General features: G+C 47.9%; 1 protein-coding gene across 8 annotated transcripts in view; it reads right to left on the bottom strand.

Annotated features, from left to right (window-relative positions):
* Positions 1-22,500, bottom strand: part of cacna1c (calcium channel, voltage-dependent, L type, alpha 1C subunit) — a 217,832-nt gene that overhangs the window by 16,974 nt on the left and 178,358 nt on the right. For 4 of the 8 annotated variants that reach the window (XM_036517567.1, XM_036517570.1, XM_036517574.1 and 1 more), the window contains exons 10-30: positions 21,851-21,941; positions 18,336-18,362; positions 17,564-17,724; positions 16,720-16,945; positions 13,291-13,492; positions 12,868-12,988; positions 12,196-12,310; positions 11,979-12,099; positions 11,487-11,556; positions 10,784-10,916; positions 10,077-10,206; positions 9,470-9,529; positions 9,037-9,143; positions 7,610-7,697; positions 7,065-7,172; positions 6,878-6,930; positions 6,476-6,622; positions 6,163-6,364; positions 5,337-5,495; positions 4,740-4,850; positions 1,491-1,574 (exon numbers count right to left, since the gene is read on the bottom strand). In XM_036517567.1, coding sequence (XP_036373460.1) covers positions 1,491-1,574; positions 4,740-4,850; positions 5,337-5,495; positions 6,163-6,364; positions 6,476-6,622; positions 6,878-6,930; positions 7,065-7,172; positions 7,610-7,697; positions 9,037-9,143; positions 9,470-9,529; positions 10,077-10,206; positions 10,784-10,916; positions 11,487-11,556; positions 11,979-12,099; positions 12,196-12,310; positions 12,868-12,988; positions 13,291-13,492; positions 16,720-16,945; positions 17,564-17,724; positions 18,336-18,362; positions 21,851-21,941 — 2,516 coding nt within the window. Of the gene's footprint in view, positions 1-642; positions 727-1,490; positions 1,575-4,739; positions 4,851-5,336; positions 5,496-6,162; positions 6,365-6,475; positions 6,623-6,877; positions 6,931-7,064; positions 7,173-7,609; positions 7,698-9,036; positions 9,144-9,469; positions 9,530-10,076; positions 10,207-10,783; positions 10,917-11,486; positions 11,557-11,978; positions 12,100-12,195; positions 12,311-12,867; positions 12,989-13,290; positions 13,493-16,719; positions 16,946-17,563; positions 17,725-18,335; positions 18,363-21,850; positions 21,942-22,500 lie in introns of all 8 variants that reach the window. The other 4 variants (XM_036517569.1, XM_036517572.1, XM_036517573.1 and 1 more) reach the window with 2 other exon arrangements.

Below are 22,500 nucleotides of genomic sequence, written 5' to 3'. Positions count from 1 at the left end.
GCTTTCCAAAGCTTTGAAAACAGTGGCTGCTACCCTGTCATAGAGTTCAAAGTTTTATGAAGCCACATACTGGATTGGATTGAGATTTACAAAAATGCTTTCACATAAACTCCTCAGACAAGTGCAGAATCAGAAAGGTTAACAGAATATTTGATTCTGGATAAGAAGTCAAAATATATATTTACAGCTATCGAAAATACAAAAAAATAATTTCATTCATTATAGCTTATAAGGAATCAATGTTTTACTAAATTCACATTTGGTAGTGACGGGAATTGGATTTCAGTTGGACTGGTAATTAAATGAGACACACTGAAGAGAAACAGCTCTCAGTGAGTACTTGTGATTCACGTCCAATCATCTATAGTATTCATACTGTAATATACTATTCCACTTTAAAAATATTCTGAAAGAGGAAAGGCGTCCTGGCCCATTACTCGGAATGCCTGAATATATCACCCTTATGTTCTTGCTATACAGTATCAGTCATGCTTTGGGGAAAAGTGAATCCCCATGAAATAATAAAGGAATAAAATTATACACAAAAAAATTAAAGTGCTGGGGGAATGCAACGGTCGAGATCCTAGCGATACTCAGACGGAGGAAGGAGCAAGCACGTTCACAAAGAGGTGAGCTACTTACGTTAACCTCAGTGATCGCTATATCAACAATGCTACCCACAACTATTAAGGCGTCAAATGTGTTCCATGCATCAACAAAATAATGCTGCGAAGGGTGAAATTAAAGAAATAAAGAACACAACAGAACAAAAAATAAAATGGAAAAAAAAACAAACAAACAAAAAAGGAGAGAAGAGAAAAATAAGAAAGAAAAGTTATACATGAAACTTTACTTTTAACCATAAGAAGGGGGGAAACTAGAAACAAAACAGCAGTTGTAAAAAAAATGTAATAAAAGTGAGGGAAAAAAGAAACAATATCCAGAAACAGACCAAGAGGAAAGAGGATCAATCATGCTCACCAGCAACAACAACAACAAAATCACGAAAAAAAAAACCAAAAGAAAACAAAATAAAGTCAGCCTGAAAATCGGCCCAGCTGGGGATCTTTGGTTAGTCACAGTTTGTTAGTTGCAGTGGAACCTCCAAACAAGACACAGCCTTGGAAATAAACATTTGCTCTCTCTCTCTTTCGTTTTCTCTCTCTCTCTCTCCAGCGCTAGGTCTCTGCAGGTCCTACCTTCGAAATCCTCTACCCACATTCCGTTCTAGCGTTTCTTTCACTGAAGGACAACCATAAAGTACCCTTTTCACCACGCGATCGTGACCTTACAGGAAATGGCCATCTCTGATGAAGGGGGCGGGGCTGAAATACATGAATGACTGTAAAGAGAGCACCAACCCCAGGTGAGAGAAAAAAAAACTGGTACAGAGTACAGCTGCAGGAAAGCATGAAGCCACAGCGATAGGAAAGAGGAAAAGAGAGAGAGAGGGACAGAGTGTATGCTGGGAGATATAGAGGTATACTCACATTTATCTCACTGAGAATGACGTCTATTATGCTGCCAATAACGATGAGGAAGTCAAATACATTCCAAGGATCACTAAAGTACCCCTATACAGGACAGGGGGGTAGGTGAAGGAGGGGTAGAAAGGCAAGTTAGACAGACATCATTAACTGCGGAAGCGCTTCTATCTGTTAACTTGTTTCCCACACTAGAAGAGCTGGGGGCCAGGTTATGGTGAAAGAGTCTGTCTCTTTAGAACAACACTAGCAACTCTATTTTACAGACACAGGTCGGGTCAGAGAGGACAACAGGTGGAGAGGCAGGGTTGGGGTCAAGAACATATCATGAAATAAGTTTATCTGAAGCAAAAAATGCACTTCAAACGTCAGGACATCCCAGGTGTGCACAGTTCTGCATGCTACTTTGGGGGAGATTCACCTGTTACTGCCATCTTAGACTTAGACTGGAGTCAGAATATCACAGACCATATTTAAGAGGTACCTGAAATTCAATTCTGCTTAAAAAATATAGGCAGGGTCTTGAATCACAGGATGAACAAGTGCAATGATGTTTGGGGTGGAGACTGGAGGCAACAAATTGGTTTTAAAGAGACAGTTCTTTTTGATTATCTGTGCTACTGGACTACAACTTTACAATATGAAATGATTTTATTTATTGAATATGAAGCATAATACTTGATGTAAATACATACATGTAAGACTGCTGGAGTCACAAAATACCAAAAAAGGAAATTTAAAGCATGAAGTGATATCTTTTTTGAGCTTACACACACTTCTAGACTAAAGCTCTCTGAAATTTCTATTTAAAGATTTGGAGTGTGTAATGCTGCAGCCTGTTGCTGTGAGATGAGTATGGAATTGTGGGTAATCTGTACTTCCTGTGTGCCGGGCTGTGAGCAGTGAGGCAGGGGGGTTTTGTTGAGTGTTGAGAGGCTGACAGTGCTGTGTAAGTGAGGGGCATCAGTATTAACGAATGTGCCAGCAAGGCCCAACCAGCAACGAGACCCACATCAGAAAGCATGAGGCCAGAGGAGTCACTGAGGGGGGTTGCAGTGTGTCTGGACAACCTTTTCAAACAGGAGATGAGCACTTGGTGGGGTGGATGTCTACCACAGCTAAGAAAGCCCATTGAATAACCCCAAAAACTGTTTGCATATTAGAACAGAAATAAAGGAGAGAGAGAGAGAGATACCTAGGAAATATGTACATATTTATATTATTATTATACCTATACATGTTTACAAGCCTCCACAATACTAATACTTCACACACTGCAATATGGCAATGCCACTCCGTAACAGACATCATACATGGCTTTGCTTTCACACAGCGATTGGTGGCAGGAGGTTATTGCTTGTCTTGGTAACATATCTCACAATCAGCACAGTGTAAAACCTCCCAGGGCTCATTACTGCTGAAACTGAAGAACAGGGTTAAAGTGAAGGGGCTATAGGAAGCACCAGCAGGCTGCCCCCCCCTGTGTAAACCTGTGAATTTCATTGCTGTTTAGTGAAGGGCTGCGGCTCTGAAAGGAAAAGAGGACATTAAGCAGCGAGTCTCCAGGATCCCCACAGTGTGACGGTCCTCTGCTGTCTTCATCCCCCTGAAAGTAAAGGCTGGTGCCGTTAGTGTAGAGTGAGAGAGGCCGGAGTGTCTGTGGAGCTGTCCGTGATAACATGGCCAAAAGAGAAAGTGAGAAAGATAACAGGAATGACAACGTGGAGAGGAGGACAGGCAGAGAGGAAAAGCAAAAAAGAAGGGAGAAAGAAAAAGAGGAGAAGAAAAAACTGACAAAGATAAGAAGAGGATGAAGTTGGAAGAAGAGGAAGGAGGAGGAGGAGGATGGAGAGTTCTGGGGATGACGAGCAGATCACATGAGAGCTGGTGGTCATCTTCAAATGCATGTCCATAACCTCTGAAAGAAAACAGTTACGCACCATGGCATGTTTAGAATTTCTCACACTGGCACACACACGGCTAACAAGACAGCTGGGAGATTTAGTCTCATCTGAGAAAATGTATTTCAACATTTTCCTCAAGGGACAGATAACCACACATAGTGAAATGTTCTGAGTCTCTTACATGGAGAAACAAATGCCATCCATGTCAACAGATTTTAAAAAGCTATTATCTGATCCAAAAAGACAGAGACGGGCCAGGGGCTCTGTCAGGACAAACGGACACAGACGGATCAGGGTTCTGACGCCCTGTTTTACTGGGACAGAGATGTGAGAGAGTGGATGTTGCCATGGACACCATACAGATGGAATGTCTCCACTGCGGGCCAGACTCTGTCAGTGAGAGTGACTCTAACGTTCCTCCCGATCAGGCTTGCAGTGGATCCAGCCATTTTGTGCTGTTCCTGTGTCATAACTCTAAAGAGTGAGCCTCGCTGATCAGTTTAGATGTAATGAGAGGAAGTTAGAGGCCCAGAACAGGTCACAGCTGTGGTTATCTGATACCCTTTTTCCACTAGTGTGCCAGACAGCAAAATTTGGAAATAAAAAGTCTTGGTTGGCATGCGCTTCCACAATTGGTCCTGCTAAAGTAAAGTAAAGTGAAACGTTGCCAAGCCTTCAATGCTCAGACTGCTTTCTACAGTCCGTCACCATTTTCCTGGTCATTCAGGGAAAACAGGCATTTCATTTCCCCGAGCACAAACTCCTTGTCCCACGGTGGAGACGCATGTGGTTCCACACAGAGGGGGTTTTCCCTGTTCCCCTCACCCTGAATCTGCCTGGGTGTCCCTCAGCACACCAGTGGAAAAGGGGTGTGACAGACCGAAGGCACAGAGCCGTCTCCTCACATTATTACTGTTGACTGAACAGCAGTCAGGCCCTATGACAGCCGCTGTAACCTACTGATGGAGCGATTTGTTAGTCTTTATTATCCCTTTCCATTGGACCCAGGGGATGTGGCTCCATACACACTAAACATAATACAACAAAGTTCTAATGCTCTCAGTCCTACATCTTGGTGACTGGGCACAGTCCACAAAAACAGACAGAAAAATTCAACATCACTTCAACAGCTGTTGACATCGAAGAATATTTTGCTTGATGGGAACAGGACTATCGTCTTGCTTCATAGTGTATGCCCTGCCAATTGAGTTCATTAAATGTAACTACACTATGTAGTGATGACAATTATTCAATGCTAACCTATCTTGGGGGAAGCCCCAAGAGCTAATTGAATTCATATTCCAAAGAAGGCAAAAATTATGTAACAAAAAAAGTAATTTATCAAGCATACCCGCGGCTTGAAGGCGATGAGTTTGAGGATCATCTCCACGGTGAAGAGGCCAGTGAAGAGCATGTTCAGCACGTTCATGGCCTTGTTGAAGGATGGTGACTGGCCGTGGTGCTGCCGGGTAGCCAATCACAGAACAGGCAGATATTACTCACATGACACAGGTATTAGTCACATGACACAGTGCAGTGCCCCAAAGCAGAGCCAGCTCTGAGCTTCCAGCACAGACCTGATATACAAGGACTCATTTGTTTCCAGTGGAATCCTTCAGGTAAAACACTTGCTAAAAATGAGGTTTAGCCTTTGTTTATTTTATTAAAAACAAATGAAACATTGCAGTGAGGACAGATTTTATTAAGACAAACAGGACTTGCAAGTAATAATTTTATCAAACACAACTCTCAAATCATTAATCAACAATTATATGATTTTAAGCTGTGTCAGGCTTATCTCAGACCTGTGCTGAAATATTGGCAGAAGTTATGAGATTCACACAGATTCACTGGTTCACTCAGATTCACTCTTATTCCCTGGTTATTTGATAGGCATATGCTTTTCTGTCACAGGGCTATTATAGAAGTAATTGGAGAGAGCGCTCACCTGCATGGCCAGGCAGATGGTGTTGAGCAGAATGAGGGTGAACATCAGGTACTCGAAGTAGGTGGAGTTCACCACATACCACACCTTGTACTGGTACGGGTTTTTGGGGATGTACCTTCTCAGGGGGCGAGCTTTTAGGGCGTACTCCACACACTGGCGCTGTTACAAGGAAGTGGTACATACACACACGCGCACACGCACACACACACACACACACAGTGTCAAAAACCAATAAAATTACATTACATACAATTCACAGACACTTCACCACAGTGACTTTCAGCACAAGAGAACTGAAGTGTATCCATCCCAGTTAAATGAGCAACAGTGTCAGACCAGGTGAACAATGTTCCCAGAACACTGAGTGTGAGCACAAGGCTATTCAAGCACTACTAGTTAACTACTAGTTAACTTGTGCTAACTGGAAACTAGACAGCCTAGAAAACTAAGGGCAGTCATTAGGTACACATACGATGAAGGTAACATCCTGATTCTGACCTGCAGAACATGAATGAAACAGTTAAAATGTTTTAAAATGTTCATTACTATTTCCTGTAATTCATACAGTTGAGAACCACTTAACCAATCAACCTTGACACTCAACCAATCAACCTCAACACTGTTCTTACTGACCTCTTTGTGTTCTGGATAAACATGACTCGACTGAGGAAAGGTAACACACACCACTTATTTGACTAATGTTGCCCATAGAAAAAGCTCTCTGCCTGAGGTCTGAGCCCATGTCCAGAGAGAGTGATGACCTCTGACCCAGAGAGTTGCCCCACCCCCTCCCCTGATTGGTTGTGGCTGTTTCAGAAGCGCTTACCTGGTTCTTGTCCAGCTCGCAGTTCTTGTACTCCTGCTCTCCCTGCTCCTGGAATGTGACGATGACGAAACCGACGAAGATGTTCATCATGAAGAAAGCGATGATGATGATGTAGATGATGAAGAAGATGGAGATCACCACGCGGTAGTTGTAGATGGGTCCGATGTCCTCCGTGTGAGAGTCTATGGCCCGGTACAGGAGCCTGTGGGGAAGGAGAGGTGGGGCAGTCAGACTGAGGGACCGGGACTGCAAGGTGCTCCACAGGTAAGAGCACTCAGCTTCACGTTCTCTGCAGGTGGGCTCTGGTACGTACGCTGGCCACCCCTCGAAGGTGGAGACTGCGAAGAGGGCCATCATGCCTTGCAGCACATCATCGAAGTTGAAGTCGCTGTTTTCCCAAACGCGCTTGGCCTTTTCTGGCTTCGCCACATCACCGTCCTTGTACAGGATGTAGGAACCCCTGCGAGGCACACAGGCACACACATACACACATGTGTACACACACATACACACACATGAACACGCACACACATTAAGGAGGAGAATGTGAGTAAGGAACAGATACTTTCTCTACACCTTAATCCTTAACTTAATCCTTTCCTTCACACATCCCAAATGGACAAGGACTTAGTCAGCGGCAGTGTGCCATTCCCCAAAAACCAAACAAAGAGATGAGTAAGAAAAGACGCGTAAGCACACGGACAAACGGACTCACCGGCATTCTTCTGCAGTCTGTTTGGAGCCGTCTGTGCAGCTGTAGAATTTCCCCTGGTGGAAGCACAGAGAAAGTTTGAATGGCAGGAGTGTGGAACAACAGCACAAAGAAGCCGCACGGCTTCCTTCTGACCGCCTTCTCTGTACGTGCCGTAATCACAATCCGGCCCTCCCTCCCTCCTCCTCACCTTGAAGAGCTGCACTCCGATGCAGGCGAACATGAACTGCAGGAGGGTGGTGACGATCACAATGTTGCCGATGGTTCGAATCGCCACAAAGACACACTGGACCACGTGCTGTGGAGACACCAGGCCACACAGCGAGATCAGTCGTGCACGAGAGAGAGAGTCTCATCCATCTTCCACAGCTAGGGGGAGCTGCAGGACAGCGCTGAAGGGCAGACACTGAAGGAGGGGCATGTGGAGGAGGGAGCTGAGGGGTCGTGGGGGGGGGGGGGGGGGGGTTAGAGATTGAAACTAGAGGGAGGTACGAGGGCAGAGCAGGAGATGGGAGATGGGGGAGGGTTTCAGGAGTGGCATTTAGACAGCAGAGGTGGTGGGGGGAGGATGGGGGATGAGGGGGTGTGAGGGAGGAAGAAAGAGGGAGCTGGAAGGTGAAGCCTGAGGGAGGAGCAGTAGTTGGGGAGGGCTTGTGGAAGTGCTAAGGTAAGGTTATAGGATGGAGCTCGAGGAGGGCTGGGGGGGGGGTGGAGGGGCAGTTTTGGGGGACTCACTTTCAGGCCCTTGGCTCTGTTGATGGCCCTCAAAGGCCTCAGCACTCGCAGCACCCTGAGGATCTTCACAACATTAATGGCACTTGACCTGCAGGGCGGCGACAGAGAGCAGGGACATCGCAGCACCGTCAGATCACAAAGTCAGGGATTTCAGCTCAGCGGTCATATCGGTTCATGCAGGGTAGCAGTGTGGTAAGAAAAACTGCTTATAGCGCTTGCTGATTCAATTCCCTGTTGAGGCACTGCTGTTGTGGCCTTGGGCAAGACACTTAACTCAAACTGCCTTCATAAATATCCAGCTGCACAAATCAATAACATGCGAGAGGTGTAACCTATGTAAGTCATGATTAAGAGTGTCTTCTAAGCAGCTGTACTGTAATATACCAAAGATTAACACCACAATAAATGTGATGGAAAAGACATTAAGGGAACAGCTGGCTACCACAGTAGGATAGCTGAGAACTGTAACACGCCAGGCAGTGCAGGAGGGCTGGGATTTAATCAGACCTTGAACTGACCTAGTAATAATAACTTCCCTATTTAGTATATGGTACATTAAATGTGCACGGCACATACGCTAACTCACAATGTCATCACATCACCCAGAGAGGCCTGGATTCCAAACCCAGGGTGAAAGCACAGTACTATGACCCCCTTTAAACTGTGTTTTTTATAATTATTACTGCACTTTGACATTAGGTGTTGAAACACTGGCACAGCATTGAAACTGATGTAAAATTTAGATTATTGCCCTGATTATTGCAGCACTGTGTAACACATTGACAGATATTCAGATGTGTCTGGCACTTTCTGCATGTGCCTTTGTTCATATGTTCTCACTACATGCTCATAATGATGTACCCGTGCTTTAAAGGTTACTCTGGATAAGAGTGTCTGCCAAATGAGTGAATGTAAAAGCCCAATATTTTGGATCACCACTTTCGAATTACTGGGCCAGGCTGATTGCAATGTTCCCTCTAAGCCTATTCTAAACAGTGATCTCAGCACTGTCTGCAACTGACGCTTGTTCAAAACAGGTTAGTGGTGTCCTATTTGTACAACTTTTCAGGCCACTTCATCGGATATGTTTTCTGAGTCGCTCTGGATAAGTGTCTGCTAAATGAGGAAAATGTAATTTTATATAAACAAATCTGGGTAAACATAATCCAGGTAAGGTATAATTCACTCCACAGAGGCCCTGAGCAACAGGTATGATTACTTCCAGTGAGGCTCTGAGTAAAAGGTAAAATGCACTCCAGAGAGGCCCTGGGGAAAACAGGGATAATTCACTACAGGTGAGCCCTGAGTAACGGGTATTATTCACTACAGGTGAGCCGTAGGTAACAGGTGTAATTCATTCCCGAGAGGCCCTGGGCAGCAGGCATCGAGCGGCAGGCCCTGACCCCGAGGCGGGGGGAGGCACTCACTGGATCCCAGAGGAGATTAGAGACACGCTGACCACCACCAGGTCCAGGATGTTGAAGTAATTGCGACAGAAGGAGCCCTTGTGAAGGAAGGCTCCATACGCTGTCATCTGCAGGGGGGAGATGGAGGACGGAGATATCAGGGGCTAATCATGCCTTCATCATCATCATCATCATCATCATAACCATCATCACCATCATAACAATCATCATCAACATCATCATCATCATAACCATCATAACCATTCTTATCACTACCATCATCATCACAATCATCATAATGGCTGGTCACACTGAGAAAAGCGTTAGAGTCCTATATCATCAGCAGCTCCACCTGTGCCAGGCCCTTTCCTCCCCATCAATGGGTCTGATACACAGATGGGCCGGTCTGACAGGCAGGGTCAGTGAGGTGGAAATTCGAGGCGACTGACTGTACCTTTAAGATGATCTCGATCGTGAACAGTCCTGTGAAGACGTAATCTGCATAGCCTAGTATCTGTGAGGAAGACACAGGTGTCAGTACAGGGTTCCTACACTACACACACTACGCACACAAATAAAATGACTGATCACCACAGTGGCATTCTGACGGTAAATCCACAAACATCGGGAAACACAACATCATCGCTCAAACGCAACTCAACGTCTTTGTGGTGCTTGAGCATGATGGGCATAGACCTTTACTGTATCAATCATTTCAACAATCGATCAATCAATCAATCAAACTGTATTCAATAAAGAATTCTTAACAAGAGCTCCCCAATAAACCTCCTCACGTAGTGCTTTGCATAGAGACAATGAAAGCTATTGCAACAAGAAAGCAGTAACCTAAAGTGATAGATTATTAGACAAACTGAGCTCTCCAGAACAAAGAGCCTTGATTGCTTCAAATCAGCCACCCATCAAACATGATAGCACAATTAGCGAAGTGGTTCATGAGATCGCTCTTGCTTATCACTACAGACTGCTCTGCTAGCCCTAATTTGGGCCTCGTTTGTTAAGAGCCTGTTTGAATCTGAAAGCCACGGAGGGCTGAGCTGAACCTGGTTCCTGAAGGAGTCGTTCTTCACGGGGTCCTCGGCCGCCAGAGAGACACTACTCAGGAGGATGAAGAAGAGGATGAGGTTGGTGAAGATGTTGTGGTTCACAATCTTGTGACACAGTACCCTGAACCTGCGGGACAGAGAGAGGGAGCAGTGAGGAAACAGAGAAGAGGAATACACACACAATGTGGAAAAAGTAACGCATCGTTTGTCACTGTCACATGAGCCACAACAGCAGAGAAGCTGCCTGGAGTGCAAAAAACAACGAGGATGGCATAAAGCTATGAAACAGTGTTTTCACAGAATACAACAGCCTGTGGAGCATTCGTTTACCTCTGTGTATTAGGAACGTGAATTATAACCTCATACCTAATGCTTACTAAACCAGCATATAAGACTAAACCTGGGAGCTGTGAATTGCCCCCACTTCAAAGGCAGCTGGAGGTTGTGGTCCAGGCCCCCGTCCCCTCAGCTGGGGACTGTAAACCACTTCCACACTCTCCAGGGACTTCATCTGTAATCCACTCCTTATTCAGTGAGATCTGGGAGCTGTAGTCCACTGCACCCTGCAGGGGTGGTTGGGAGCTGTAGTCCACCCTACCCTGCAGTGGTAGCTGGGAGTTGTAGTTCACCCCACCCTGCACTGGTAGCTGGGAGTTGTAGTTCACCCCACCCTGTCCACCCGCAGCTGCAGCCTCATCCCTTACTTGTTAGTGTGGCTGAATATGAAGAACGCGCGGGCCTCGGGCATGGGAACAGCCTTCTCCTTCAGCTGTATGTCTGACAGCGGCCGGGGGCGGGGCCCCACGGGCATCTCCGGCTCCTCGTCCTCTTCCTCCCCTGGAGGGCAAAGGGGGGGAGGGGGTTAGATTAGGATGGAGAGGGTGTACAGCGCAGGGATGACACTGTCTTTAAAGGACAGAAGCAAATCTTCCAAAATGTAAACAGATGGTGCTGAGCAGACTGCAGCTGTCTGTGACAGAAGACAATGTACTGCTCTCTGCTGTTTTTGCTGCAGCTTCCACAAGACACCGTGACACGCCAAACAAAGTTACAGAAAACTGAGGAATCCCAAAAAACTCTCAAACACATTCACACAGAGTCCATGCATCCATCTGTGTTTTAAGAACGTGAGGCCACAAAAAGCGACTTGAATTTAGCCAGTGCAACAGTGTACCAAAGAGCAGAATTTTATTAAATGTTATTTTTGTTGTAGGATTTCCCAGAAATCAGGTAGAGAGTCAGGTACATGTTTGCCAAAGGCTACTGTGGAAAAGGTGAAGATCACTTACTGAGGTTTCACCAAAGGATGTATGTAAATATGAAATGCATGTAATGTATGTAAATATAAAAATGTTCCCAATGTGAACGTTTAAGAGTAAAGCACGGACACACTCAGAGAGGATGTACCTGGGAAGTCATTAGCAGGGTACGGGTTTTTCTCTTCATTTTCATCTCCCTGGTACTCGTCGATATTGATCTGAAAAGTCAAACACGCAACAGACACAATGTTCTCAGAGCTGCCACTCCTCATTCATATCCCAAAACAGTGATCATAACATCACTCGTCAATGCAAGAGCCGGGACGAGGAGGACACTGTCAGAAACAACGCATCAAAAGTGAGGCTTTTTGTGACCGCTCTCGGTTTTGACGTTCAGAGCACATCATGGTATTTGACAAAAATACAGGCTGAAAATCTCAGCAAACAAAAGTAGAATGCTTCATCCAACCTGAACTACAATATAAATATATGGAAAAAAACAACGTGATCTTTGAAACTATTCTACGGCTCTGTGTGGTAATTTACTCCAGTCCTCCAAACACACTACCAGGTAGGAAGCTGACAGTGAAGCACAGGAGTCGTGTGGTTTATTCCTTCCTGGCTGGTGTGCCGCACTCACTTTGGTGGCCGTGGGAGTCTCCCCGTCAGACGTAATGGATTTCAGCTCAATCTTCTCCTCCTTCTTCTCCTCCTCTATCGGTGGTTTCTCATTGTCTGGGCGCTTCTCAGGGCTGGCGGTTCTTTGTGAAAGCACAGACGAGCGTTGAGCGTGGGTGGCAGTGGATATTATTTGCACACATACCAATATTTTATATTCTCCAAGTGCACTGTGTTACCTGGCAAGCTTCCTCCTCTCTTTCTCCTCTTCCTCCTCCTTCTGGGCTGACGTCAGACTCTCAGCATCGGCAAGATTGTCCACAGCGATGGCCAAGAAGACATTCAGGAGGATGTCTGTTTGAAGCCGTTGTCAAGAATGCATTATGTGATCATATGGTGTACATCTTGTGCACGCAGACAGTGTAATGTAAACACCACGCAATCCATCTCAAGCAGTGGGAGGACACCACAAAATTCATGTATTTAAACCAAAACTGTTCCGCAGACAACAAGCCAATATAATACATGATTATACAGCGAAGTAGCTACATCCTGTGAGAAAGTGAATATGACTTGTAGTTTGATCCTAATCTACCTCGACTCCAAAGTGGAGCTGTGCCCTATGACACTCTGTCCCCTCCCCGGCACGCCTAACCAAACCCAGGATCCAGTCACTGTTTCTTCATGGTCATTTTCCTACGTACCACTAATACTACAGAGAGAGTGTATTGTCACATATTTCATATTAATAACATTGTGTTTTTAAGCATGTATCTGGTTCAGGTTGCAGTTCAGATGGTTAGGTTGCGGTTCATACAGTCAGGTTGTGGTTCATACAGTCAGTTTGTGGTTCAGACAGTCGGATTTTGGTTCAGACAGTCAAATTTCGGTTTAGATGGTCAGAAGGATACAGTTTCCACAGATGAAGAGGATGATGAAGTAGATGCACACCAGCATCCCTGGAAAGGAGGGTCCCCCGTAGGCCATGATCCCGTCATACATCACTGAGTTCCAGTCCTCACCTGTCAGGATCTGCAAGGGAGGAACACATACAGCTTAGTGACCGTGCAGGGAGGGTGTGTGTGTGTGTGCGTGCGTGCGTGCGTGTGTGTGCGTGCGTGATATCGCACTTACATCTTTGTCTCCCAGATTCTTTGACTCAAATTCAAGAAATAAGTAAGATCTACTGGTGTATTAGCCAAACGCCCCCCCATGAGACAACAATAAACACAATAGCTCAAGCAGGCACTGGTGCGGGGTGAGCAGTCCCGCCGGCTCAGTCACCCTGCTGCTACACGCAGTTGGTGACCCAAACCCGCAGAGGGGGCGGGTACCTGAAAGACGGTGAGCAGCGACTGGGGGAAGTTGTCGAAGGTGCTGCGGCGCGTCTCGTCGAAGTTGAACTTCCCGCCGAAGAGCTGCATGCCCAGCAGGGAGAAGATGATGATGAAGAGGAAGAGCAGCAGCAGCAGGGAGGCGATGGAGCGCACCGAGTTGAGCAGCGAGGCCACCAGGTTGCTCAGAGAGTTCCAGTACCTGCCGGAGTGAGGGGGAGGGGAGGGGAGACAAACGCAGCTGTCAACTTGGACTACATTACCCACGATGCACAATGACTGCCCCGCCACTCAGCCCACATCCGCCCAAGAGGAAGTCACTGAAGTCCTTGCTTTTGGTTGCTTGTCATAAGCAGGGAAATGCTCTGTTTTGCTGACTGGCAGCTTTACTAGAAAAAGAAAAGTCACCCCCCCCCCTTTTTCAATTCTCTAAAGTTTCTAGAGCCAAAATGTGCACCTTGCCTGTTGAAAGACTCCATCTCCACATTGTCTAAAATGTCAGGAATTTAATAGAAACACAGTGAGCCACAATAAACTGAGATTACAGACCGGGAAGAATTGGACTCCACACAGGCCTGGACTCAATCAACATTTCCCCTTAACTGTGGCACACAATGCATCTCAAGAGCTACTTTTCTTTCTTCACAAACACAGTTTGGCAAGTTCAGCAACCACCACAATGAAGTAATGAAAAATCGCATTTGTACCGGAAAACAGTAACGCTTGCATTTAATTGTCAATCAAAGTCAAGATCAAACGTTGACTGAATCCAGGCCGTAGTCTGAAAATTCATCTTGGACAAAAATCATTGTTTTCCCGATTTAAGGTGTGAGTTCCAGGTTCTGCGTTTTCAGGCTGTCAGCAGATGAGGTGCAAACTTGTGGCACTAGATAGCAGGGTGACTGAGGAGGGGGGGGGGGCTCTCCTCCCACCCCCCCACGCTAAAGCTTCAGGGCTGTGAGTGGCGGCGCAGCATCACAGGGTGCAGGGCTGGCTGAGAGACCTCCTGAACTTGCAGCAGGGGGGGGTAACAGTCGGGCATTCAGAGAGGAATCCATGCTGAATAAAGGGCAGGTCAAACGGACTCACTCCAGCTGGTTACATGGGATACAACAGGCACTCTGCTTTCGAAACTCACTGAGGGAAAGAAGACGAGACGAGACAGAGGTGTGAGAGAGGCGCGATTCTGGAAAGGTGAGCCTGACTTTCTGACCCATATACACAGGCCGCTACGGCACAGCATGCTCATACAAACACACCGCAGACAAGGGAGAAAAGAACTGTTACATAAGATGGACATCACACCCACACACACCTGAACACAGAGCAGAGGAAGGGCCAGAGAAAAAACTCAAACTGAACATAGAAGAAAATATTTTAAAAATTCACATGTCATCTACATCATCTACATATACTAATTTATTTGCTTAGCAGTTACATTTGACCAGGATGACTTACATAGCCTATATCTAACATTTTACAAACATTACGCATAGATTTTTATGTGTGATCAAGTATTCAGAGAAGCAATTCAGGCCCAGTCCTTTGCTCAGGTGTGAAACAGCAGACCTCCACTTGGGTTAGGAACCTGCGACATTGTGGTTCCAAGCTCACCATTATACCAGTCCGCTATCACTGCTTTAGACTGCAGTCATTTCAAAGGTCATTACTCAGGTTTCCATTTAACTTCGCAGGGCTGAGGATGACCGATAATTTTAAACGCAGGTTGATGTTAATATAGGCTAACACACTGGCTCTGCGGTACAATGCAAACAGCAATGCCACGCTGGCTCCGAGAGCAGTTCAACTTTAAACAAGGCAGGTCTGCAAATTACAGAATTGCCCCGAGGAGATTCAGATCACTGCGGTCAAATTAGAGCCTGCCAGACTCAATCACCCGGCAAAAAGGACCGGAGCCGAGAGGCAAACAGCTCGGACTGCTGCCGCGAGCGAGCCGCTTTCCGCACAAACACAATCAATCTGTGCTGGATCGGCGACCGCGACGGGGTGATACGCGCCCCGCCAAATTAACCCGTCCACACAAGCCTGCGGAGGGAGGGGAGCCAATGAGAGGCTCCGGAGAAAAGGCCGCAGGGCGTGTGTGAGGCAGCAGCAGAGACGTCCCTGCGCCGTCTCCGGCTCTCAGACACAGAGCCTACCCCCCCGCTCCCTGGCTCTGCCCCACGAGTCGCTCCTACACCGGCGCACAGCACTCTGCTGCGTGGGGTGAATCGCTGATCGCATAAAGGGCCGGACTGAGGATCTCAGCACAGGCAACAAACAGTCTGAGGAACGGTGACTCAACGATCGGGTCATTCCCCACCAGGGAGGAGAAGGGAAAAAAAAAAATCAAACGGATGAAAGTATTTTGCTGATCAAAGTCAAAGGCGTTCTCTGGAGACGGGTGCGAGACGGAGCGGGGTCAGGTAGGGAAAGCCTTGCTCACAATACAGAATCAGCCACAGGCAAACTGACCCCCTGCTGTGCGACACCTGTTTCCAAAATCTTCCCTTTAATGAGAATGAAAGTGATGAGAATGAGGTTTGAATGACCACTCCGCCCCTCCCCCCTGCTCCCCTGCCAGCTCGGAGGCGTTAGTATGGAGAGCCACGCTCAGGGGTTGGGGATTTACACTGTGGCGTCTGAAAGGCAGATCGACGTGAATGCTGATAAATATCTTTTAAAGAGCTGAAGTGTGCACCGTGGGGCTGAACGTCAGGCTGAGGGAGATAGAGGTTACGCTTTCTAAACCCAAATCTCATTCCTGCCGTGTAATCCAGGGGAAAAAAAAAACATGCAGAATCCTTTCTTTGTTAAATCTCGGCCTCCGCTTCGCTGGGCCCTGATTCACTGGTATCAAGTTAACGGACAACAAACTCCGCTCCCGTGTCATAAAATCAATGGAGCTCATTACGGCCAGACGCCTCGGACGGCCAGACGCCTCGGACGGCCAGACGCCTCGGACGGCGCAGCTCGAGAGGAGCAGTAAATAATGGGAAGGGCGAGAGCCGCTGCACACGGAGACCGTAACCAAGCACCGACACGCCAACCGCCATGGAAACAGAGTTCAGGGCAGCGGCTGAAACAGGGACTGCACCAGTGCTTATAAACCCCAACCACCAGCTTTAATCTCCCTGACGCAACGATGACCGTGACAGGGATGACAACAGGTACAGAAAGGCCATCAGTCCACCAACACCACCTGATAGTGTCACACCTGTGGCCTTGACGTTTTCTCCACAGTGACTGTAGGTAACTGCACCCACAGCGGAAGTCTTGGTCCTCTCGCCGTGACCGTTCAGGAAGTGACATCACAGTAGTATGGGACTGACAGCACAGGGGTACAGGGCATGGTGGGGGGGCGACGGGGGGGAGTGCGGGGGGGGTGACGGGGGTGGAGAGGGGGGTGGAAGGGGCAGAGAGGGGCACCTGGTGATCTTGAAGATGCGCAGCAGACGCACGCAGCGTAGCACGGAGATGCCCAGCGGGGACATGATCTTGGTCTCCACCAGGATGGTCTCCAGGATGCCGCCGCACACCACGAAGCTGTCGAAGCGGTTGAAGAGCGAGACGAAGTAGGCCTGCAGGCCCAGGCTGTACATCTTCAGCAGCATCTCCCCCGTGAACAGGGCCAGCAGCACCTTGTTGGCGATGTCTGGCACAGGGGCATGAAAAGGGCAGCTTTAGCACACGGAGCACAGGCCGCGGTGCAGCCCGAATCACAGCTTTCAGCACAGTCTGCTGATGCACAGTGAAGACCCACCTCTTCAGACTGCGTCTCGGTTCCACCCCGATCCCCACCTCCTAACACCTGTTACTTGCATTACTTGCTGGGTATTTTACGTGTAGCATCACGATGTTATGGTTACTTTGCTTTGCTTATTTTGTAGTGCTTCTAGGGCATTGTGCTCACCCCCGCTGGTCTGGGAGTGTTGTTAGCCTGGTCTAACACGGTCTCTTATCTAACTCGTTCTCTTGCGCTGGAAGTCGCTCTGGATAAGAGTGTCTGCTAAATGAATGCAATGTAATGTAATGTAAATCTTGCATCCACTAACAGTCTCAGATAAAAAGTAGAACGGGAAGCCGCATGCTCTTTTTTCCATTCTGTTTCAACCTCATTACTCTGCACTCTGCTGCACTGTGAGAAACGCCTACGCTGGGTCCCACAGAGGGGCCCATTTAAAGGGCAGGAATCTGTCCTCTGTGTCCTTATTATCGCTCACCCCGAACGCCCGGTTACACCCGGTTACTCGCCCCGGGGGGGTCGCCCTACCTTGCACCTCGGTGAGCCACTCCGGCTGACGGTGGTGCTCAGAGGCGATGGTCAGCGTGTTGAGGAAGACCAGGAAGATCACCAGCCAGTAGAACACGTTGGACTTCACCGCCGCCCGACACTTTCGCCTGCAGAGGCGGTTCCACCGCCGCGAGTACCGGCTATCCGGGGAGAGAGGGGGGAGACGGGAGAGAGGGACTGAGAGGAGGGCAGCCGTATGAAGAAACACAGCATTTCATCATGAAAAATCCTACCAGACTCTACTGGGAAAGGACAAAAATTAGTACCTATAGCTCTATGACTAAACAGCTAAATAACATCCTATGTCTACAAAGAGTATATATACCCACATAGCATATACCCATTACAAAAAGATTTACTTACAACTATTGCAACTTACCCTCACACTGAATGCTTATCTTATAATATTAATAAAAAAGACAGAGAATATTAGTATCTTAACACTATAGGTTGAATCTTCTGTTGAGCCTTGGCTGAAAGGAAAAAACGTTACCAATGCCACCTGTACCATCTAAAAAAACATCCCATTAAAGTCTTCCTATGAGTTAAATGATCAAGCCCATCCTGGGCCACATCACCTCCAAACCTCCTGGAAGGTCTGAGCAGAACCTGTTCTGACTGGCTGGCGCCTGGTGCGCTGTGGTCACAATGTAGCAGACAGAGCACACCACGCAGACACACGGAGCCCTCCACTCACAGGGAAAGCAAACGATCACAGAGCAGAGCCTGTCCTCTCACAAGATCTACTAACCTGAACTTGGATTTGGAGATCCTATTTCTGGAACAAAAAACAGAATGGATTATACACACAGAACAGGACATAACATTATGGAGGACATCACTTCAGAGAAAAGAGACTCAGTAACAACGATAAACAGTGACTGGCAATGGCTTTGGCAGCACAGGAAATAGTTTCTTTGTGTGAGCATGGGAAGACCGCAGAGGGAGTGCAAGTATAGACTGCTTCCTTTGCTTTTATTTTCTTTTTGATATGGATGTTGAAATTGCTACAATTATTATTTGTATGACTTGGCACGTTGGTTTGCTTCATTCGTCCATTGGCTGCCTGGACAACGTAATTTTCAGACCGCATTCCTACTTAAGATTGGATTCAATCAGCATTTCTCCAATCGGCCCAGTGCAAATGCAAACTTTTTTTCCTTCACAGTTGGGTGACTTAATCACCAAATTTAATGAAACCAAAAAAAAAAAAACTGCAGTGAAAAACAGCAACGCCTGTGAGTCAAAGTTAAAGAGGAATGTGAACTGAATCCAGGCCTAATTTCCTCTCTGTTTTTAGGATACGAAGTGTTCGTCCCAGCAGGTGGGTTAGAGGGCGAAAGGGCAGAGAATGAGCCTGACACGAGATAAAGAGCTGGGCTGAGTCCTGGTTTCTCACTCCTGTCCCCTGAGCTTTCCCTTTCTGAACGCTGCGCCCGGGTCAGCCCCTGAAGGCTCAGGGTCACTGGCAGTGCAGCTCAGCTCCCAGGGCCCGACACCGAAAAACACAATGGCAGTTACTGTGCAGGAGGGGGCGCTGTGAACGCCATGGGCGGGGACCGCGGCACCAGCGCGGTGTGCTCACCCGGAACGCGGTGAGACACAGCCAGGGTCGTACAGCACACCTGCACGTGAACACACTCGCCAGCGCACACACTGCGGTGCGTGGCAGCTCACAGGTACTGTGCGATGAAAGGTGAGCGGCACCACAGCAAACTCTAACATCTGCAGGGGCTCCAGATCTGATCTACATTGCAGAATCTACAATGCAGTTCTCAGCAGACCTGCCACTCACACACCTTTAACCTTTGCAACAAAGTGTGTGGCCAATAGGGGATAAAATCTCAAATAAATCACATGCTGTCAGTAAAACAAGAGTGCAGAGGCATTCAACAGGGATTAGTGAATGCAAAAGAGCATGCAGCAAAAATGCATCTGTTCCAATGCATCCCTCAGCATGTACAGCGACCTCAGATGCCGTGTGGGCAGGCCAAAGGACATCTGAAGGTTCACCTGCCCCAGTCTGGGTATGTGAGACAGTTCACCAGAGCCACTGAGTGTTTCTCCGTGCTATTGTTAGTACACAGCAGCTCATATGTAGGCTACAAGCTCCAGGCGTCAAAGTACACAAGCAAGCACTTCACAACACACATGCACACACACAGGTCCTAGTCTCGGTTTGCTAAGAGATATCCCCCTCTGCTTTGTAGCCCACTGGACTGCTACAAGGCAATGCCACGACATGGAGACCACACGAGTTTGCGCTGTGCTGTAACAGCCCATTCTCAGCTCTTCCTGGATGATCAGGAAGGCGTGTCCATCTCTGCTGGCTGTCACATGACCGTGCAGCCCCCCCTCATGCCAACAACTGCCATAGCTTTCAACGACTATCATTGCAGTTCCACTCATTTCAGATAGTGCTGTGGTGGCCAATCAAACTACATATGCTGGACAATTCTCCTACAGTAGGGCTGTGCTGTACTTAATCTGATTGTGTATCAGGCAACTGATGTACAGGTGACTGTGTCACCAGGTGTGCCAGTTAATGGCTTGCGGCAGGGGATTGGGATAACATCAGCTTTATATACTTAATCAGCCATGTTAACCTACTGAGCGGAAATGTCCTCGCTACACAGGAAAACTTGCTAATTGTTTGGACTCAGCTGGAATAAACAGGCGTCCCCTCAGCCTCTCTCCTCCCTGAGCCTGCCTGACTGTGAGCGGGTGGGACAGAAGCTGCGCTGTAGCCGGGTGGCAATTAGCACGGCCCTGCCTGACACCGCCGATTACACTGCGCTCAGTCCAGAGCCTGCGCTGTCTGCCACTGGGGCGAGGGCCTCACGCACGGGCGCGCCGCTGACTGCAGATCAGCGTTGGGGCCGGCACCGCCCCGCTGCTTAGCATGCGGGGAACGCTCTCCCCCAAATGAGGGCTGTAATGGGCCTGTGGCGGAGTCATTGCAATTTGTCAAGTTTCCTGTTGTGAACGGCCGCTTATGAGAGGTTATTTTAGGTTGACATGAACTTCCCTGGGTGTCATAAAAGATTCATAGGTTGCTTATATTTTATAAATGCTGAGCAAAATTTGCTATTGGCAAATGTGAAGAATAATAGCTTTGATAGCCCGGCGAATTTCTGCCTTGTGAGTGATTAATTTTCGAGAATGACATATTGCAGCAGACTTGTGTGATGACAGCATAGGCTGTGATTGGCCAGAGTGATACAGGGTGCTGTGCAATGGCAGCTGTGATTGGTCAACCTGATAGAAGATACTGCGTGATGACAGGCCTTGCTGTGATTGGTCAATCTGTCTGTAACCGGAAAACAAGCAACGGAAACAGATGTACAGAGGAGAGCACAGAAGACGGTATGGGTGTCGGAAACAATACATTCAATGTACAAAAACACAGGGAGAGAAAGCCCAATCCCGCGGCTGCGGAGAGGTCAGAGGGCAAGCTCGAGCCAATCCTGGTGTGCTGAGCTCTTAGCCTGCCTGTGCTGTGTTAGCAGATGACGCAGCCTGTGGGACAATTAGTGTGCCCAGCTCTGTGCGTCAAACACGGTTACACAAACACTTATCGTAAGCTTTATGGAATGATGTTTATTCTAAATGTCAGTCTTTCTGGAACACGGAGAGCCTCAGTGACCAGAGGCATCCCTGCTCCACAGAGATTCTCACTGCCGCTGAGGATAAAGAGGGAAATTAACGAGAGGGGGCAGGAGGAGAGAGAGACTGAAGCAAACGAGTATGTTACAGTGACAAAAAAAGAAAGAAAATTGAGGAAAGTGGGTTATAAAAAATATGCTGAGTTAAAGAGTCAAAATAAGACCAGGCAATTATGGCGGGAGAAGTGAGATAGAAAGAAAGTTCATAAACAAGACAAAGCGGGAGATAAAAAGGGGAAGAGAAAGAGAGAGAAAAAGATAGGTAGGAGAGAGAGAGGGAGAGAGAGGGGGAGAGAGAAGGAGGGAGAGAGAGGGAGAGAGAGAGAGAGACAGAGAGGAAGAGAGAGGGGGAGAGAGAGAGAGAGACAGAGGGGGAGAGAAAGAGAGAGACAGAGAGGGAGAGAGAGGGGGAGAGACAGAGGGGGAGAGAGAGGGGGAGAGAAAGAGAGAGGGAGAGAGGGAGAGAGAGGGGGAGAGAAAGAGAGAGACAGAGGGGGAGAGAGAGGGGGAGAGAGAGAGAGAGATGGGGGGGAGAGAAAGAGAGAGACAGAGGGGGAGAAAAAGAGTCTGAGAGAGAGTAAACGAAGGGGGCAGTACTTACGCCAGCCTGGTACAGCAGGTTTCTCCCTCCATGTCTCCGGCGGGTGCGTTGTCCGTGTTGACCGACTCGTTCTCGCTGGCAGGCATGCTCACTGTGGTGACGGGAGGGGTGGGGGGGGGAGGACAGAGGAGAGGATGAATTACCAGCGCTGTGCACAGACTAACCCTCATCACAAGCTGGTTATTGCCTTCAGCCCTCTCCCTGCAGCTCTCTGAGTGCCCACTGCCACTGTATCCACACAGGCGTAAGGAGCAGGACAGCGGGAGGTAAATGGCCTTACTCTGACACTCTCTCACCGGGCCTGTCAGTGATGCAGAGGGGGGGATGGATGGGGGGTTGTTTTTTTTTTTTGCTGGATAAGTGCGTCTCTTCTCACAATAACGTCCTCTGTCCTGGAAGAGGTTAAGACTTAAAAAAAAAAACCTGAATTCAGGAGTGGCTGAAATACTGCAGAAAAACGAAAAAAGACCCATCTGCCAGCCATTGAGACAGAAAGGGTGGAGTTATTACACTCAGACGGGACGGGGAAAGCAGTTCTACTGCTGAGACATACTGTACATCAAGACCCAGCACTACAAAGAGGCAACAAGCACCCAAAACGTGTCCGTTCTGTGCGTTACATGTTAAGGAGACACTGGCGCCCAGGAGCG

Source organism: Megalops cyprinoides, chromosome 23 (genome assembly GCF_013368585.1).
Source record: "Megalops cyprinoides isolate fMegCyp1 chromosome 23, fMegCyp1.pri, whole genome shotgun sequence".
In the NCBI taxonomy this organism is placed as follows: Eukaryota; Metazoa; Chordata; class Actinopteri; order Elopiformes; family Megalopidae; genus Megalops; species Megalops cyprinoides.
The sequence above is the reverse complement of the archived record's forward strand: the minus strand, read 5'-3'. Positions and strand labels throughout refer to the sequence as shown.